The sequence below is a fragment of the Mustelus asterias genome, chromosome 6, assembly GCF_964213995.1.
Source record: "Mustelus asterias chromosome 6, sMusAst1.hap1.1, whole genome shotgun sequence".
Classification (NCBI taxonomy): Eukaryota; Metazoa; Chordata; class Chondrichthyes; order Carcharhiniformes; family Triakidae; genus Mustelus; species Mustelus asterias.
Genome location: NC_135806.1, coordinates 136,357,100 through 136,374,000, shown reverse-complemented (window position 1 = coordinate 136,374,000; position 16,901 = coordinate 136,357,100). Strand labels below are relative to the sequence as shown.

The 16,901-nt window shown below is 48.0% G+C and overlaps 1 protein-coding gene across 3 annotated transcripts in view; it reads left to right on the top strand.

Moving 5' to 3' along the window:
- The window catches only part of dok7b (docking protein 7b), a 99,808-nt gene that overhangs the window by 23,189 nt on the left and 59,718 nt on the right, over positions 1-16,901 (top strand). For all 3 annotated transcript variants that reach the window (XM_078215153.1, XM_078215154.1, XM_078215152.1), the window contains exons 6-7: positions 11,590-11,697; positions 14,772-15,637. In XM_078215153.1, coding sequence (XP_078071279.1) covers positions 11,590-11,697; positions 14,772-15,637 — 974 coding nt within the window. The remainder of the gene's footprint in view (positions 1-11,589; positions 11,698-14,771; positions 15,638-16,901) is intronic.

Below are 16,901 nucleotides of genomic sequence, written 5' to 3'. Positions count from 1 at the left end.
GGTGGGGATTCCCCGGAGGCTGGGTGGGGATTCCCCGGAGGCTGGGTGGGGATTCCCCGGAGGCTGGGTGGGGATTCCCCGGAGGTTGGGTGGGGATTCCCCGGGGGTTGGGTGGGGTTCCCCGGGGATTGGGTGGGTTTCCCCAGGGTTGGGTGGGGGTTACCACCCCGCACTGTGTGGCGAATAGTCACCTGGCAATGGTTTGCCCTGAATTGGCTAGTTAGTGGTTACTGTCCAGTGAAGGAAGGTGGGTGGGTCTCAAAGCTGGAGGGCCGCCAGAAGGCTGAGTGTCAGGGAAGAAGCTGCAGCCTAGCGCTCGGGTAAGAGACCGAGAGGGCGCCTCCACATTGAGGCACTATCTCAGCAAGATCCTAAACTTCTAAGTTAAAAAATGACTGCACAGTTGGGCCGCTATCTGTGGAGGGCCTCTCCACAGGACGACCTGTAACTGGAGCTGGAGCCAGGGAAGCAAGAAGGTTTCAAAGCCCTGCCAGCAACAGACTGGTCTGTTCTCGTTGCTGCAGAGGCCCACAGAGCTTTCTTGACCCAGTGACTGTGAAGGAACGGCAACATATTTCCAAGTCATAGAATCATAGAAGTTTACAGCATGGAAACAGGCCCTTCGGCCCAACTTGTCCATGCCACCCTTTTTTTTAAACCCCTAAGCTAGTCCCAATTGCCCACATTTGGCCCATATCCCTCTATACCCATCGTACCCATCTAACGATCCAAATGCTTTTTAAAAGACAAAATTGTACCCGTCTCCACGACTACCTCTGGCAGCTCGTTCCAGACACTCATCACCTTCTGTGTGAAAAAATTGTCCCTCTGGACACTTTTGTATCTCTCCCCTCTCACCTTAAACCTATGCCCTCTAGTTTTAGACTTCCCTACCTTTGGGAAAAGATATTGACTATCTAGCTGATCTATGCCCCTCATTATTTTATAGATCTCTATAAGATCACCCCTCAGCCTCCTACGCTCCAGAGAAAAGAGTCCCAGTCTATCCAGCCTCTCCTTATAACTCAAACCATCAAGTCCCGGTAGCATCCTAGTAAATCTTTTCTGCACTCTTTCTAGTTTAATAATATTCTTCCTATAATAGTGTGATCAGAACTGTATACCGTATTCCAAGTGTGGCCTTACCAATGTCTTGTACAACTTCAACAAGACGACCCAACTGCTGTATTCAATGTTCTGACCGATGAAACCAAGCATGCCGAATGCCTTCTTCACCACTCTGTCCACCTGTGACTCCACTTTCAAGGAGCTATGAACCATGTACCCCTAGATCTCTTTGTTCTGTAACTCTCCCCAACAGCCTACCATTAACTGAGTAAGTCCTACCCTGGTTCAATCTACCAAAATGCATCACCTCGCATTTATCTAAATTAAACTCCATCTGCCATTCAAGTCAGGATGGTTTAAGTTTTATTATATTAGTGTCACAAGTTGGTTTACATTGACACTGCAATGAAGCTGAGTGGCTCAGAGGAGAACTTGCTAGTTTTGGAGTAACCCAGGCATCTGCTGCCCTTGTCCTTCTAGATGGTAGAGGTCACTGGTTTGGAAGGTGCTGTCAAAGGCACCTGGCTGAATTGCTGTAAGACATCTTGTACAAACACAACTGCTTCACTGTGCCTTGATGGTGAAGTAAGTGGATGTTTCAGTTGGTGGATGGGATGCCAATCAAGTGGAGCTGCTTTGTCCTGGAGAATGTTGAGCTTCTTGAGTGTTGTTGGAACTGCACCCATCCAGGCAAGGGGAGAATATTCCATCACACTCCTGACTTGGGCTTTGTAGATGGTGGACAGGCTTGTGGGAGTCAAGAGGTGAGCTACTTGCCCTAGAATTCCCAATCTCTGACCTGTTCTGGTAGCCACAGTATTTATATGGCTAGCCCAGTTGAGTTTCTGGTCAATGGTAACCCTCAGGATGTTGATAGTTGGGAATTCAATGATGGTAATGCCATTGAACGTCAAGTGGAGATAGATCCTCTCTCATTGGAAATGATCATTGCTTCTTGAGAAGCACAAATGTTATTTGCCACTTGTCAGCCCAAGTTGGAATATTGTCATAAGGTCATAAAATACAGGAGCAGAATTTAGCCATTCAGCCCATTGAATCTGCTCCACCATTCAATCATGGCTGAAATGTTTCTCAACCCCATTCTCCCGCCTTTTCCCCGTGACCTTTGATCCCCTTGCCAATCAAGAACCTATCTCTCTTTGTCTTAAATACACTCAATGACCTGGGACAGCACGGTGGCACAGTGGTTAGCACTACTGCCTCAGAGCACCAGGGACCTGGGTTCAATTCCCGGATTGGGTCACTCTCTGTGTGGAGTTTGCACATTCTCCTCGTATCTGCATGGGTTTCCTCCGGGTGCTCAGGTTTCCTCCCACAGTCCAAAAGACATGCTGGTTAGGTGCATTGGCCATGCTAAATTCTCCCTCAGTGTACCAAACAGGTGCTGGATGGTGGAGACTAGGGGATTCTCACAGTAACTTCAGTGCAGTGTTAATGTAAGCCTGCTTGTGATACTAATAAATAAACTTTAAAAAACTCCCCAGCTTTCTGTGGCAATGAATTCCATAGATTCACCACCCTCTGGCTGAAGAAATTCCTCCTCATCTCGGTTCTAAAGAGTCATCCCTTTACTCTGAGGCTGTGCCCTCGGATCCCAGTCTCTCCGACTAATGGAAACATCTTCCCCACTTTCATTCTATCCAGGCCTTTTTGTATTCTGTAAGTTTTAATGAGATCCCCCTCATCCTGCTAAACTCCATCGAGTACAGATCCAGAGTTCTCAAACGCCCCTCATACATCAAACTTTTCATTCCCAGAATCATTCTCGTGAACCTCCTCCGGACCCTCTCCAAGGCCAGCATGCCCTTCCTTGTTACGCGGCCCAGAATTGCTCACAATATTCCAAATGTGGCCTCATCAGAGCCTTATAAAGCCTCAGCAATACAATCCTGCTTTTGTATTCTAGTCCTCTGAACAGGTCTTGTTGAGGTCTTGCTGCATGTGAACTTGGACTGCTTCAGTATCTGACGAATTATAACAAAATCTAAAACGTGGAAAGAGGCTTCATAGAATCATAGAATCCCTACAGTATAGCAGGAGGCCATTCAGCCGATTGAGTCCGTACCAACCACAATCCCACTCCTATTTCCGTAACCCCACACATTTACCCTAGCTAATCCCTCTGACACTAGGGTCAATTTAGCCTGGCCAATCAACCTAACCCGCACATCTTTGGACTGTGGGAAGAAATCAGAGCACCCGGAGGAAACCCACGCAGACGCGGGAAGAATGTGCAAACTCCACACAAACAGTGACTCAAGGCCAGAATTGAACCTGGGACCCTGGCACTGTGAGGCAGCAGTGTTAATCACTATGCCACCGTGACACTTTTCTTGTGAGCGACTTGAAAAATTAGTTCCCATCACTGGCATAGAAAAGGATAATGGGGGAATCAGAGATTTTGTAGGGTAAACGTAGAATAATATTTTGTGATAAAAGCAAATTACTGCGGATGCTGGAATCTGAAACCAAAAGAGAAAATGCTGGAAAATCTCAGCAGGTCTGGCAGCATCTGTAAGGAGAGAAAAGAGCTGACGTTTCGAGTCCAGACGACCCTTTGTCAAAGCTAAAAGGCATAGAAAGTGGGAGATATTTAAACTGCAGGGGGAGGGAATGAAAGATGAGTCATAGCCACAGAAACAAGGGGAAAGGCTGCTAATGGCAGCCCATAGAGGGAATAAAAGGTGTGAATGGCCAAACGGCAGAGAAGCTGAAATCAGAGGGTAAACTGTGACAGATGAAGATGTGGGGAAGGGGGGAGAGGTAAAATTGAGAAAAGGGGAATGAGAAGCAAAGGGGGATAAAATTGGGGAAAGAATGGGGGAAGGAAATAAAGACAAAGAAATAAAAGGTAGAGAACAGTTAATAATTAAAGAAAATGAAAACAAAAGGGTTGAGGTGAGGTAGAGCTAATCATCTGAAGTTGTTGAATTCGATGTTGAGAGCGGAAAGCTGTAACATGCCTAGCCGGAGGATGAGATGCTGTTCCTCCAGTTTGCGTTGAGCTTCACTGGAACATTGCAGCAGGCCAAGGAAAGACATGTGGGCATGGCAAGCAACCGGAAGGTCAGGGTCCTGATTGCCCACAGACTATTTGGTGATATTGAGGAGTATTGACGCAGATTTATAACTGAAGGGAGGATTTGGAAGAATAATTTTCTTCATAGAATAAGAAATACTTGTAGATGTAGAGTGGGGTCATCTTTCTATGTTGGGTAATGTCCAGTGATCAGGGTTAAAGGTTGGTGAAGGAGGGCATTACACTAATCCCATTTCAGCTTTGGCAAGGTAGAGTCATTCAGGAGTGAGGGGAGAACCGTGTGGGGCTCTATGGTGCCTCAAATCATTCTATCGTGCAAACCCCACTGCAGAGTCTACCTTTTATTCCTTTATCGTCTTTCTTTATTTTTCTTTCCACCCCCACTCTTTCCCCCTATTTTATCCCCCTTTCCTTACCTTTTCTCCCCTTTTGCTTCCCCATTCCCCCTTTTTCTCAATTTTACCTCTCTCCCATCCATTCCCCCCTTCCCCACATCTTCATCGGTCACAGCTTACCCTCTGATTTCAGCTTCTCTGCCGTTTGGCCATTCACACCTTCTATTCCCTCTATGGGCTGCCATTATCAGTCTTTTCCCCTGGTCTCTGTGGCTATGACTCATCTTTCATTCCCTCCCCCTGCAGTATAAATAACTCCCACTTTCTATGCCTTTTAGCTTTGACAAAGGGTCATCTGGACTCGAAACGTCAGCTTTTTTCTCTCCTTACAGATGCTGCCAGACCTGCTGAGATTTTCCAGCAATTGCTCTTTTGGTGACCGCAGAGGGTACACTCAGTTCCCTCAACAGTAACAGCCAATCCTATTATCTTGGCCCAATCCCATTGTCCTGGTTTGCTCCTTCTACATTTTTATTGTCCCTCTTTTCCAAGCAAATTCCCCTGGGAAAGAATTCACGCACATGTAACTCAGAGAGAGGAAAAGCTTAGAGTTAAAGTGCTTCACTCAAGAGGGTGATGAATAAGTGGACCAGCCTTCCCGATGGTGTCAGCAAACTGAGGTGGCCATTGGATAGCTTCTGTTGAAGGGAGAGAGAGTGTAAAGGATTAATGTGTAAATGTGAGAGCGAAGCATGGCCCCGGACTCATCCCGGACAGGGAGGCAGTCAGAGCTTTGCTGGAGAGAATATTGTGAAAAACTCCTCAATCAAGATTCTGTCTTTGACTTGAATATCCACAATGCCAGCCCTCAATGCCTACGCAGGTCAGTCTTGGCACTACCCTGTTCTGGAGCAAGGTATCTGTCTCTACACCCTAGCTATGGCTGTAACACTACATTCTGCACTCTCTTGTTTCCTTCTCTATGAAAGGTATGCTCTGTCTGAATAGCGCCCAAGAAACAATGCTTTTCACTGTATACTAATACATGTGACAATAATAAATCAAATCAAACCAAATTGGTTGAAAAAGCTTTTCAACAGGTGGAAAACAAAAAGCCCTCTCGCGCAGATGGAATCTCTGCTGAAAGTCTAAAGCACAGTGGAGATACACCTCTGACACAGCTGCACAACATCATATCTCTCACCTAGGAGGAAAAGAATGATGTGGAAGAGAATGTGCAGGGATCTCTGGGACACTGTGCAGAGGATCTCTGGGACACTGCGCGGGGGATCTCTGGGACACTGCGCGGGGGATCTCTGGGACACTGCGCGGGGGATCTCTGGGCCATTGTGCAGGGATCTCTGGGCCATTGTGCAGGGAATCTCTGGGACATTGTGCAGGGGATCTCTGGGACACTGTGCGGGGGATCTCTGGGACACTGTGCGGGGATCTCTGGGACACTGCACTGGGGATCTCTGGGACACTGTGCGGGGGATCTCTGGGACACTGTGCAGGGATCTCTGGGACACTGCACTGGGGATCTCTGGGACACTGTGTGGGGGATCTCTGGGATACTGTGCAGGGGAGGCGATGGCCTAGTGGTATTATCATTAGACTATTAATCCAGAAACTCAGCTAATGTTCTGGAGGACACAGGTTCAAATCCTGTCACGGCAGATGGTAGAATTTGAATTCAACCCAAAATATCTGGAATTAAGAATCTACTGATGACCGTGAAACCATTGTCGATTGTTGGAAAAACTCATCTGGTTCACTAATGTCCTTTAGGGAAGAAATCTGCCGTCTTTACCTGGTCTGGCCGACATCTGACTCCAGAGCCATAGCAATGTGGTTGACTCTCAACTGCCCTCCAAAGGGTAACTAGGGATGGGCAATAAATGCTGGCCAGCCAGCGACACCCATGTCCCACGAATGAATAAAAATAAAATAGTCACATGTATTAGTATACAGTATTGTTTCTTGCACGCTCTACAGGCAAAGCATACCGTTCATAGAGAAGGAAATGAGAGAGTGCAGAATGTAGTGTTAGTCATAGCTAGGGTGTAGAGAAAGATCAACTTAGTGCGAAGTAGGTCCATTCAAAAGTCTGACAGCAGCAGAGAAGAAGCTGTTCTTGAGTCGGTTGGTACGTGACCTCAGACTTTTGTATCTTTTTCTTGACGGAAGAAGGTGGAAGAGAGAATGTCCGGGGTGCGTGTGGTCCTTGATTATGCTGGCTGCTTTGCCGAGGCAGCGGGAAGTGGAGACAGAGTCAATGGATGGGAGGCTGGTTTGCGTGATGGACTGGGCTTTGTTCATGACCCTTTGCAGTATTTGAGGGCTCGGATCTATAACACAAAGACTTTAAGGTGATGGGTTATAGGGAAGCCGCTCCTATGCACTTCAGAGATTTGGACAACCTACAGTCAGCACCTCAAAGAACTGGAAGAGTATCACCAGCGATGCCTTCGTCAGATACTCCAAATCCTGTGGCAAGAAAAGCAGCATCCTGTCTCAAACCAACGCACCCAACACCGCGAGGCTCTGTTTGGAACTCAGGCCTGGCAAGACACTCCCAGGAGGACGGTGGAAACTCTTCAGGGAATAGAACATAGAACATAGAACAGTACAGCACAGAACAGGCCCTTCGGCCCACGATGTTGTGCCGAGCTTTATCTGAAACCAAGAGCAAGCTCTGAAACCAAGATCAAGCTTTGAATGTCTTCAAACATCCTCGCTGACTAATGGGAGTCCCTGGCTTGCGACCCACTGAAACGGAGAAGGATCGTTTAAGAAGACAGCGACCACAGTGAGAGACGTCTGGAATATTCCGAGGTGAATTGGAGAGGGCACGTGAATTTCTAAACACCTTGTATACCCAACCCTTCGAGCACCACCTGCCCTGCATGGGGCAGAGCCTGCAGATGGTACACTGGAGTTATCAGCCATCTCAGGACCCTCCAAAGCAAAGTGGGAGTGAGGCAGCCTCATTCCCAATGGACTGCCGAAGAGAAGTGTGTGTCTTTTTAAATTTCAGATTGGCCAATTGGTCGGATAGGGTCTTTTCCACTCCTCTCCATTCCTATATTTCTGATGAAGGGCGTGGGGTGTGTGTCTGCATGTGTGCGCGAGCGTGCGTGCACGGGTGTGTGTGCGCGGGTGTGTGTGCGCGGGTGTGTGTGCGCGAGTGTGCGTGCGCGGGTGTGTGTGTGCGAGTGTGCGTGCGCGGGTGTGTGTGTGCGAGTGTGCGTGCGCGGGTGTGTGTGTGCGAGTGTGCGTGCGCGGGTGTGTGTGTGCGAGTGTGCGTGCGCGGGTGTGTGTGTGCGAGTGTGCGTGCGCGGGTGTGTGTGTGCGAGTGTGCGTGCGCGAGTGTGCGTGCGCGAGCGTGCGTGCGCGAGTGTGCGTGCGCGGGTGTGCGTGTGCGAGTGTGCGTACGCGGGTGTGTGTGTGCGAGTGTGCGGGTGTGTGTGTGCGGGTGTGCGTGCGCGAGTGTGTGTTATATATCATATCACAACCAGCATCATTAAAACAGACATTATCTCATTGTTATCGTTGGGAGCTTGCTGTGAGCTAATTGGTTGCAGCCTTTCTTGTCTTAGGAGAGTGGATGTGAAAGGCGCTACGCAAATGAAAATCTTTGTCCAACTGCCAACAGCACCTTCAGGTGGGCGAATTGAGACTTGGGATCTTTTCCTGTGGGACAGAATGGAAAGTATCAGGCACTTGGATTACTGCCATAGGCTGTGGGCAGCACTGGACGAGGGAGAAGGTGATGGGAAGAAGCAGTGAAGTGGGTAGTTCTGAGGGACAGGCCACACACCCCCTCGTGTTGAATGGAGAAGTTTTTGATTGATGAATTTATCCGCAGCTAGATCATGTATCCTGAGGTGTTCCGAGTGTAAGTTGGATTCAATCCCTTTTAAGTGTATGGAGTGAAATGGAATCAGGCGTTTGGAAGGTGAGCTGAAGCCAGTGGGTCAGCGTCCAATGGCTGGTATTGTGACAGCTACATTGCCCCGGCTTTCCTGTTCCAAACTCCATTCCCTACATACCGTCACCACCCATCTCCCTGGCAATGGGCTGACATTAAGCCAGTCTGTACACAACAGTGGTCTGACCTTTTTATTCAAGATGAGCTTGTCCCCCTATTCACACCATTTTACGAAGCATTTGGATGAGCACTTGAAACACAGTCACTTGTTAAAAAATACTTCCTTTCATGGGATGTGGGTGTCACTGGCAAAGTCAGCGTTATTGTCCAAATCTTATTGCCCCTGAGCTACCTGGCTTTTAGGCCATTTCAGAATCAACCACATTGCTGTGTGTCTGGCATTAATATGTAGACAGTAAGAGTTTTAACAACACCAGGTTAAAGTCCAACGGGTTTATTTGGTAGCAAATACCATTAGCTTTCAGAGCGCTGCTCCTTCGTCAGATGGAGTGGAAATCTGCTCTCAAACAGAGCACAGAGACACAAAAATCAAGTTACAGAATACTGATTAGAATGCGAATCCCTACAACCAGCCAGATCTTAAAGATACAGACAATGTGGGTGGAGGGCGCATTAAGCACAGGTTAAAGAGATGTGTATTGTCTCCAGACAGGACAGCCTGCAAGTCCAGGAGGCAAGCTGTGGGAGTTACTGATAATGTGACATAAATCCAACATCCCGGTTTAGGCCGTCCTCATGGGACATCCGGGGGGAGCACTTCAGCAGGATGTCCTGAGGCATGGTACATTGGGGAAACCATGCAGACGCTACGACAACGGATGAATGAACACCGCTCGACAATCACCAGGCAAGACTGTTCTCTTCCTGTGGGGGAGCACTTCAGCAGTCATGGGCATTCAGCCTCTGATCTTCAGGTAAGCGTTCTCCAAGGCGGCCTTCACGACACACGACAGCGCAGAGTCGCTGAGCAGAAACTGATAGCCAAATTCCGCACACATGAGGACGGTCTAAACCGGGATGTTGGATTTATGTCACATTATCAGTAACCCCCACAGCTTGCCTCCTGGACTTGCAGGCTGTCCTGTCTGGAGACAATACACATCTCTTTAATGCTTAATGCTCCCTCCACCCACATTGTCTGTATCTTTAAGATCTGGCTGGCTGTAGGGATTCGCATTCTAATCAGTATTCTGTAACTTGATTTTTGTGTCTCTGTGCCCTGTTTGAGAGCACATTTCCACTCCATCTGACGAAGGAGCAGCGCTCCGAAAGCTAATGGTATTTGCTACCAAATAAACCTGTTGGACTTTAACCTGGTGTTGTTAAAACTCTTACTGTGTTCACCCCAGTCCAACGCCGGCATCTCCACATCATTAATATGTAGGCCAAACCACGGTGGCACAGTGGTTAGCACTGCTGCCTCACAGCGTCAGAGACCCGGGTTCGATTCCTGACTTGGGTCACTGTCTGTGTGGTGTCTGTATGGTCTCCCCGTGTCTGTGTGCGTTTCCTCCGAGTGCTCCAGTTTCTTCCCACATTCTGAAAGATGTGCTGGTTAGGTGCATTGACCCGAACAGGTGTCGGAGTGTGGCGACTAGGGGAATTTCAGAGTAACTTCATTGCAGTGGTAATGTACTTGCGACTAAATAAACTTTAATTTTAGACCAGGGAAGGATGGCAGATTTCCTTCCCTACAGGACAGTGGTGAACCAGATGTGTTTGTAAAACTATTGCGGATATTTTCATGGTTGCTGAGGCGAGCTTTCAATTCCAGACACCCCTCCCATTCCCCACTTCATTCATTGATCTGAAATACCACTGACAACCACAGTGGAATTAGACCTGTGTCACCAGAGCATTAGCTTGGGCCTATGGATTACAAGTCTGGGACATTACCATTGTGCTACAGGCCAGCCCTCACCACTCCCCCATCGCAGTGCAAGCTCCAGGTGAATTACTCAGTCAAATTCATTCTGTTTGAGAATAGTAGTGTCCCGATATGCAGCCATGTTACAAAGAATTAAATCTCCGTTGGAGAACTGTTCCTTTCTTATCTCTGCTAAAACTGAGATGTGGAGAATTGAGATGACATCTCCCTATGGTGGGGGGGCGATAACCCACTGGTATTATCGCGAATCTATTAATCCAGAAACTCAGCTAATGTTCTGGGGACCCGGGTTTGAATCCCCCCACGGCAGATTGTGGAATTTGAATTCAATAAAAAATATCTGGAATTAAGATTCTACAGATAACCACGAAACTATTGTCGATTATCAGAAATACCCATCTGGCACCCTAATGTCCTTTAGGGAAGGAAATCTGCTGTCCTTACATGGTCTGCCTACAGGGGACTCCAAAGCCACAGCAATGTGGTTGACTCTCAACTGCCCTCCAAGGGCAACTAAGGGTGGATAATAAATGCTGGCCAGCCAGCGACGCCCATGTCCCACGAATGAATTAATAAGAACATAAGAACATGAGAACTAGGAGCAGGACTAGGCCATTTGGCCCCTCGAGCCTGCTCCGCCATTTAATATGATCATGGCTGATCTTTTTGTGGCCTCAGCTCCACTTACCCGCCCGCTCACCATAATCCTTAATTCCTTTACTGTTCAAAAATTTATCTATCCTTGCCTTAAAAACATTCAATGAGGTAGCCTCAACTGCTTCACTGGGCAGGGAATTCCACAGATTCACAACCCTTTGTGTGAAGAAGTTCCTCCTCAACTCAGTCCTAAACCTGCTTCCCCTTATTTTGAGGCTATGCCCCCTCGTTCTAGTTTCACCTGCCAGTGGAAACAACCTCCCTGCTTCTATCTTATCTATTCCCTTCATAATCTTATATGTTTCTATAAGATCTCCCCTCATTCTTCATTCCAAGACAGCTCGGGCTTTGAGGAAGGGGTATTGGAGACAGTGTTCAGAATAATAATGCTGGGAATTATTGAAACTGCCTGGCTGGAATTCTCCGACCTCACCCGCGGCTGGGGTTCTCCAGTCCCACTGCAGTGAATGGAGATTAGGCTCAACTCCAAATTTTCCTTCCTCTCTGGCAGCAGTGGCGGGGTGTGAGAGACCGGAGAACTCCCGCCAATGTTAACCAATCCTGGCTGCGTCTTGCAATCACAATATCTTTGTAGCAAATTCTGTCATTGTCTTCCATTGAATCGTAGATCCCAGTGTGAGCCCAACCTATATGGAGGAGAAGATTAGCCACGAAGCGTTGGAGCTGGAGAAACGGTTGAGTCTTCTGTCGCAGTCCAGTCGACAAAGTAGTGGAGGTAAATAGAATGTCTCGCCTCAATTTTTACATTTCCGCCTCACCCCCCCCATCAAACTTCACAGCCATGAGGCTCCTCTATCAGTGCTCTCTCCTCTGAATCAGATATTGTCAGCTCAAGCTCCTATTTTCAGAGAGCAATACTGAATCTTAGACTGATATTAAGTTGATCTTTCTCTGCACCCTAGCTGTAGTAGTAATACTACATTCTGCATCCTCTCCTTTCCCCCTCTCCTATGTACTCTATGAACTGTATGCCGGGGGCACAGTTGTTAGCACTGCTGCCTCACAGCACCAGAGACCCAGGTTCAATTCCAGTCTTGGGTCACTGTCTGTGTGGAGTCTGCACGTTCTCTCCGTGTCTGTGTGGGTTTCCTCCGGGTGCTCCGGTTTCCTCCCACAGTCCGCAAGACGTGCTGGTTAGGTGCATTGGCCGTGCTAAATTCTCCCTCAGTGTTACCCGAACAGGCACCGGAGTGTGGTGACTCGGGGATTTTCACAGTAACTTCATTGCAGTGTTAATGTAAGCCTTACTTGTGACACTAATAAATAAACTTTAGCTTTGTCTGTATAGCACGCAAGAAACAATATTTTTCACTATCCCATACATGTGACAATAATAAATCAAATCAACATCAAATCAAAAAAAGGTTTGGCCATTGAAGGAGTACTGCATTGTCTTTGTGACAAGATCTTAAAGTGACGTCTCTCTGCCACTCATATGTTGAACCCACAGCATTATTTGAAAGGAGAGCAGGTCTCTAGGACAATAGTTATCTCTCATCCAACATCACACAGAACAGATTAATTCATTACTGCCTCCTTTCTGCTTGTGGGTGCTTGCTGTGCACAGATTGGCTGCTGTGTTACTCCACATTACAACTCCAACGGAAAGTGCTCTCATCCTGAGCTGGCCAAAGGCACTTTCCCCTCCCTGTCCCTGAGTTTTATCCAGTGATTCTTCTGAAAGGTCAGCCTGTTTAGACGTTGGGTAAATGTGGGACTAGTCAGATGATGCACCTGCAGTCAAATAGTCCCGTGCCAAACTGTCAGGGTTTAGAACAACAATTAGATTCACTACAGGAGACCAGGGAGCAGCTGTGGATCCTTACCCCAGCGTCAGTTCAGGGGAAGAACGGTGGTGGGGGTGGGGGGTGGGGGAGCGGGGGGGAGGAAGGGGGGAGAACTCGCCCTCCCCACCCCACCCCCAGGGGCCCAGTGATCATCTCGTATTCCTGTTAACACAGTTCCAGGGAGCTCATCTACACAGATTATATTAAAAATCAGAGCAGAAGTAGGCCATTTGGCCCCTCGAACCTGCTCCACCATTTAGTAAAATCATGGCTGATCTGTTTGTGATTCAATTCCACATTTCCATTTATCCCCCGATAACCTTTGGTCCCCTTGACTAACAAGAACCTATCTACCTCTGCCTTAAAAATATTCAATGACCCCACCTCCACTGCCTCCTGAGATAACCTCCAATTTTAAAACAATGTCCCTAGTTCTGGACTCACTCACAAGAGGAAATATCCTTTCCACATCCTCCTCTTCAAAACCATTCAGGATCTTTCGTAAGGTCATAAGATATGGGAGCAGAATTAGGCCATTCAGCCCATCGAGTCTGCTCCACCATTCAACCATGGCTGATAAGTTTCTCAACCCCATTCTCCCGTCTTTTCCCCATAACCTTTGATCCTCTAACCAATCAAGAACCTATCTATCTCTGCCTTAAAGACACTCAATGACCTGGCCTCTACAGCCTTCTGTGGCAATGAATTCCATAGATTCCCCACCCTCTGGCTGAAGAAATTCCTCCTCATCTCAGTTCTGAAGGGTTGTCCCTTTACTCTGAGGCTGTGCCCTCAGATTCTAATCTCTTCTACTAATGGAAACATCTTCCCCACCTCCACTTTATCCAGGCCTTTTGGTATTCTGTAAGTTTTAATGAGATCCCCCTCATTCTTCAAGGAAGACCCAGAATCCTCAGATGCTCTGCATACGTCAAGCTTTTCATTCCCGAAATCATTCTCGTGAACCCCCCTCTGGATCCTCTCCAAGGCCAACACATCCTTCCTTAGATACGGGGCCTAAAATTGTTCATAATACTTCAAATGTGGTCTGACCAGAGCCTTATAAAGCCTCAGTAGTACATCCTTTCTTTTGTATTTTAGTCCTCTCAAAATGAATGCTAACATTGCATTTGCCTTCCTAATTGCTCACTCAACCTGCAAGTTAGCCTTCAGAGAATCCTCAACAAGGACTCCCAAGTCCCTTTGCGCTGCCAACTTCTGAATTCTCTTCCCATTTAGAAAATAGTTTACACCTCTATTCTTCCTCCCAATATACTTCAATCAAGTCACCCCTCACTCTTCTAAACTCCAGTGGAAACAAGCCAAGTCTGTCCAACCTTTCCTCATCAGACAACCCGTTCATTCCAGGTGTCAAACTAGTAAACCTCCTCTGAACCATCTCCAACCACATTTACATCCTTCCTGAAATTTGATTTGATTGGATTTATTATTTTCACATGTATTTACATACAGTGAAAAGTATTGTTTCTTCCACTCTATGCAGACAAAACATACGTTCATAGAGAAGGAAAGGAGAGAGTGCAGAATGTAGTGTTACAGTCATAGAGAAAGATCAACTTAATGCGAGGTAAGTCCATTCAAAAGTTAGACAGCAGCAGGGAAGAAGCTGTTCTTGAGTCGGTTGGTACATGACCTCAGACTTTTGTATCTTTTTCCCGATGGAAGAAGGTGGAAGAGAGAATGTCCGGGGTGCGTGGGGTCCTTAATTATGCTGGCTGCTTTTCCGAGGCAGCGGGACGTGTAGACAGAGTCAATGGATGGGAGGCTGGTTTGCGTGATGGGACTGGGCTACATTCATGATCTTTTGTAGCTCCTTGCAGTTTTGGACAGAGCAGGAGCCATACCAAGCTGTGATACAACCAGAAAGAATCCTTTCTATGGTGCATCTGTAAACCAAAACTGTGCACAATATTCCAGTTGTGGCCTCACTGCTGCGGTTTGGAGGCGGATGTTTTTATTTGTTGTGTTGTTCCTGTTCTAGGGGATGACCGGAGTCTGTCCAGCTCGACTGAGTCCTCAGACACCAGCCAGTCGGACAGTGCCAGTATGGGGAGCCGGCTGACGCTGTGGCCGGAGCAGCTGACGCTCAGTGGCCTGCAGGAGGGTCATGCGCTGGGCCCGGCGGCGGCTCGGGGGTTGGGCCCAGCAGAGGAGAAGCTCTACACGGAGGTTGTGCGGGGATCATCGAAGCCCCCGCCAAAGCCGCCCCGGTCACGGAAGCTGCAAGAGGTGGGCCGACAGAGTTCCTCGGACAGCGGCATTGCCACGGCCAGCCACTCCTCCTATTCTGGAAGCTTCTCTTCCTACGCCGGGAGTCTGGACGTCTGTCAGAGTGATGAGTTTGGCTCCTTGCTTAGCCTCCCTTCAAACTTGCCTGCTGAGCGGACCCTGTGCACCTGCGAGGCTCCAACAACTCCTGGTTCTGAGTATCAGGTTCCCAGCTCCATCTGGCATCACTACGACACCCCCCGGAGTGTCCTACAGGCTGCTGCAGTGAAGGAAGCGCTCCCCGTCTCTTCACTCCCCTCCGTGTTAAAGGACCAGGCCCCGGTGCCTCAGGAGATGGCCGACAGCCAACTGGCAGGCACGGAAAGGGGCAAGAGCTTTCCGTCTGTCCTGGAAGGTGCCAGGGACCCGACTGGTGAACCGTACGTGGACTTAGTGGCAAGGTGGACTCAGTTAAAACCGCAGGGGCAGGCGCCAGATGCCTCAGGGAGTGAAGTGCCCTCACTCAGCGGGACATCGATGCCAGGAGTGGGGTCTACAGACCCTTGCGAGATGTACAGCCCCTACCCAGGGGTGGGACGGGCTCTCTTCACTGCCTGCCTGACGTGTGGGGGCCTCAAGGTAACCTTTAAATACTTAGTAATTCTTGATAATGGCAGCAAATTATGTAGGACATACAGCACAGGAAGAGGCAATTCATCCCTGCCAACCTGTATTGGTGGGAATCTTCCATTCAAGCAATGTCCTTGGAGCTGTAAAGCTTTGATGTTGTGGTTTTGGGTCTTCCAGTTATTTAAGTGTATTATCTAGGCTGGCACTCCCACTGCAGTACTGCGGGGGCACTGCACTGTCGGCAGTGCCACCTTTCAGGTGAGGCATGAAACAGAGTCCCGAGAGGACAGATTGAAAAGATTTTGTAGCTACCACCCCACAGGAGGGCAGGAAGTTGTCCCCCATAAACAAGCCAAATTTAATTTTCTGATCTTAAGACCGTAAAATATCGAAGTAGAATTAGGCCATTCGGCCCATCAATTCTGCTCCTCCATTCGATCACAGCTGATATGTTTCTCAACCCCATTCTCCCACCTTTTCGCCGTAAGCTTTGATCCCCTTACCAATCAAGAACCTATTTATCTCTGTCTTAAATACACTCAGTGACCTGGCCTCCACAGCCTTCTGTGGCAATGAATTCCATAGATTTACCACCCTCTGGCTGAAGAAATTCCTCCTCATCTTGGTTCCAAAGAGTCGTCCCATTACTCTGAGGCTGTGCCTTCGGATCCTAGTCCCTGTGACTAATGGAAACATCCTCCCCATGTCCACTCTATCCAGACCTTTCTGTATTCTGTAAGTTTCAATGAGATCTCCTCCTTGTCCTTCTAAATTCCATCGAGTACAGACCCAGAGTCCTCAGATGTTGCTCATATGTAAAGCTTTTCCCGGGATCATTCTGGTGAACCTCCTCTGGACCCTCTCCAAGGCCAGCACATCATGATCTACTTGCTGATTTGGGGGAGTTTGCTGTGTGTAAATTGCCTTTGGTATTTCCTACATGACATTAGTGACTACATTCAAAAAGTACCACATTGGCTGCCAAGTTCCTTGAGACATTCTGAGGTTGTGAAAGGGACTGTTGAAATATGTTGTCTAGGGGAGATGATGGCCTAGTGGTATTATCGCTAGACGAGTAAACCAGAAGCTCAGCTAATGTTTTGAGGACCCGGGTTCGAATCCCACCAAGGCAGCTGGTGGAATTTGAATTCAATAAAAAATATCTGGAATTAAGAATTACTGATGACCATGAAACCATCGTCGGAAAAACCCATCTGGTTCACTAATGTCCTTTAGGGAAGGAAATCTGCCATCCTTACCTGGTCTGGCCTAC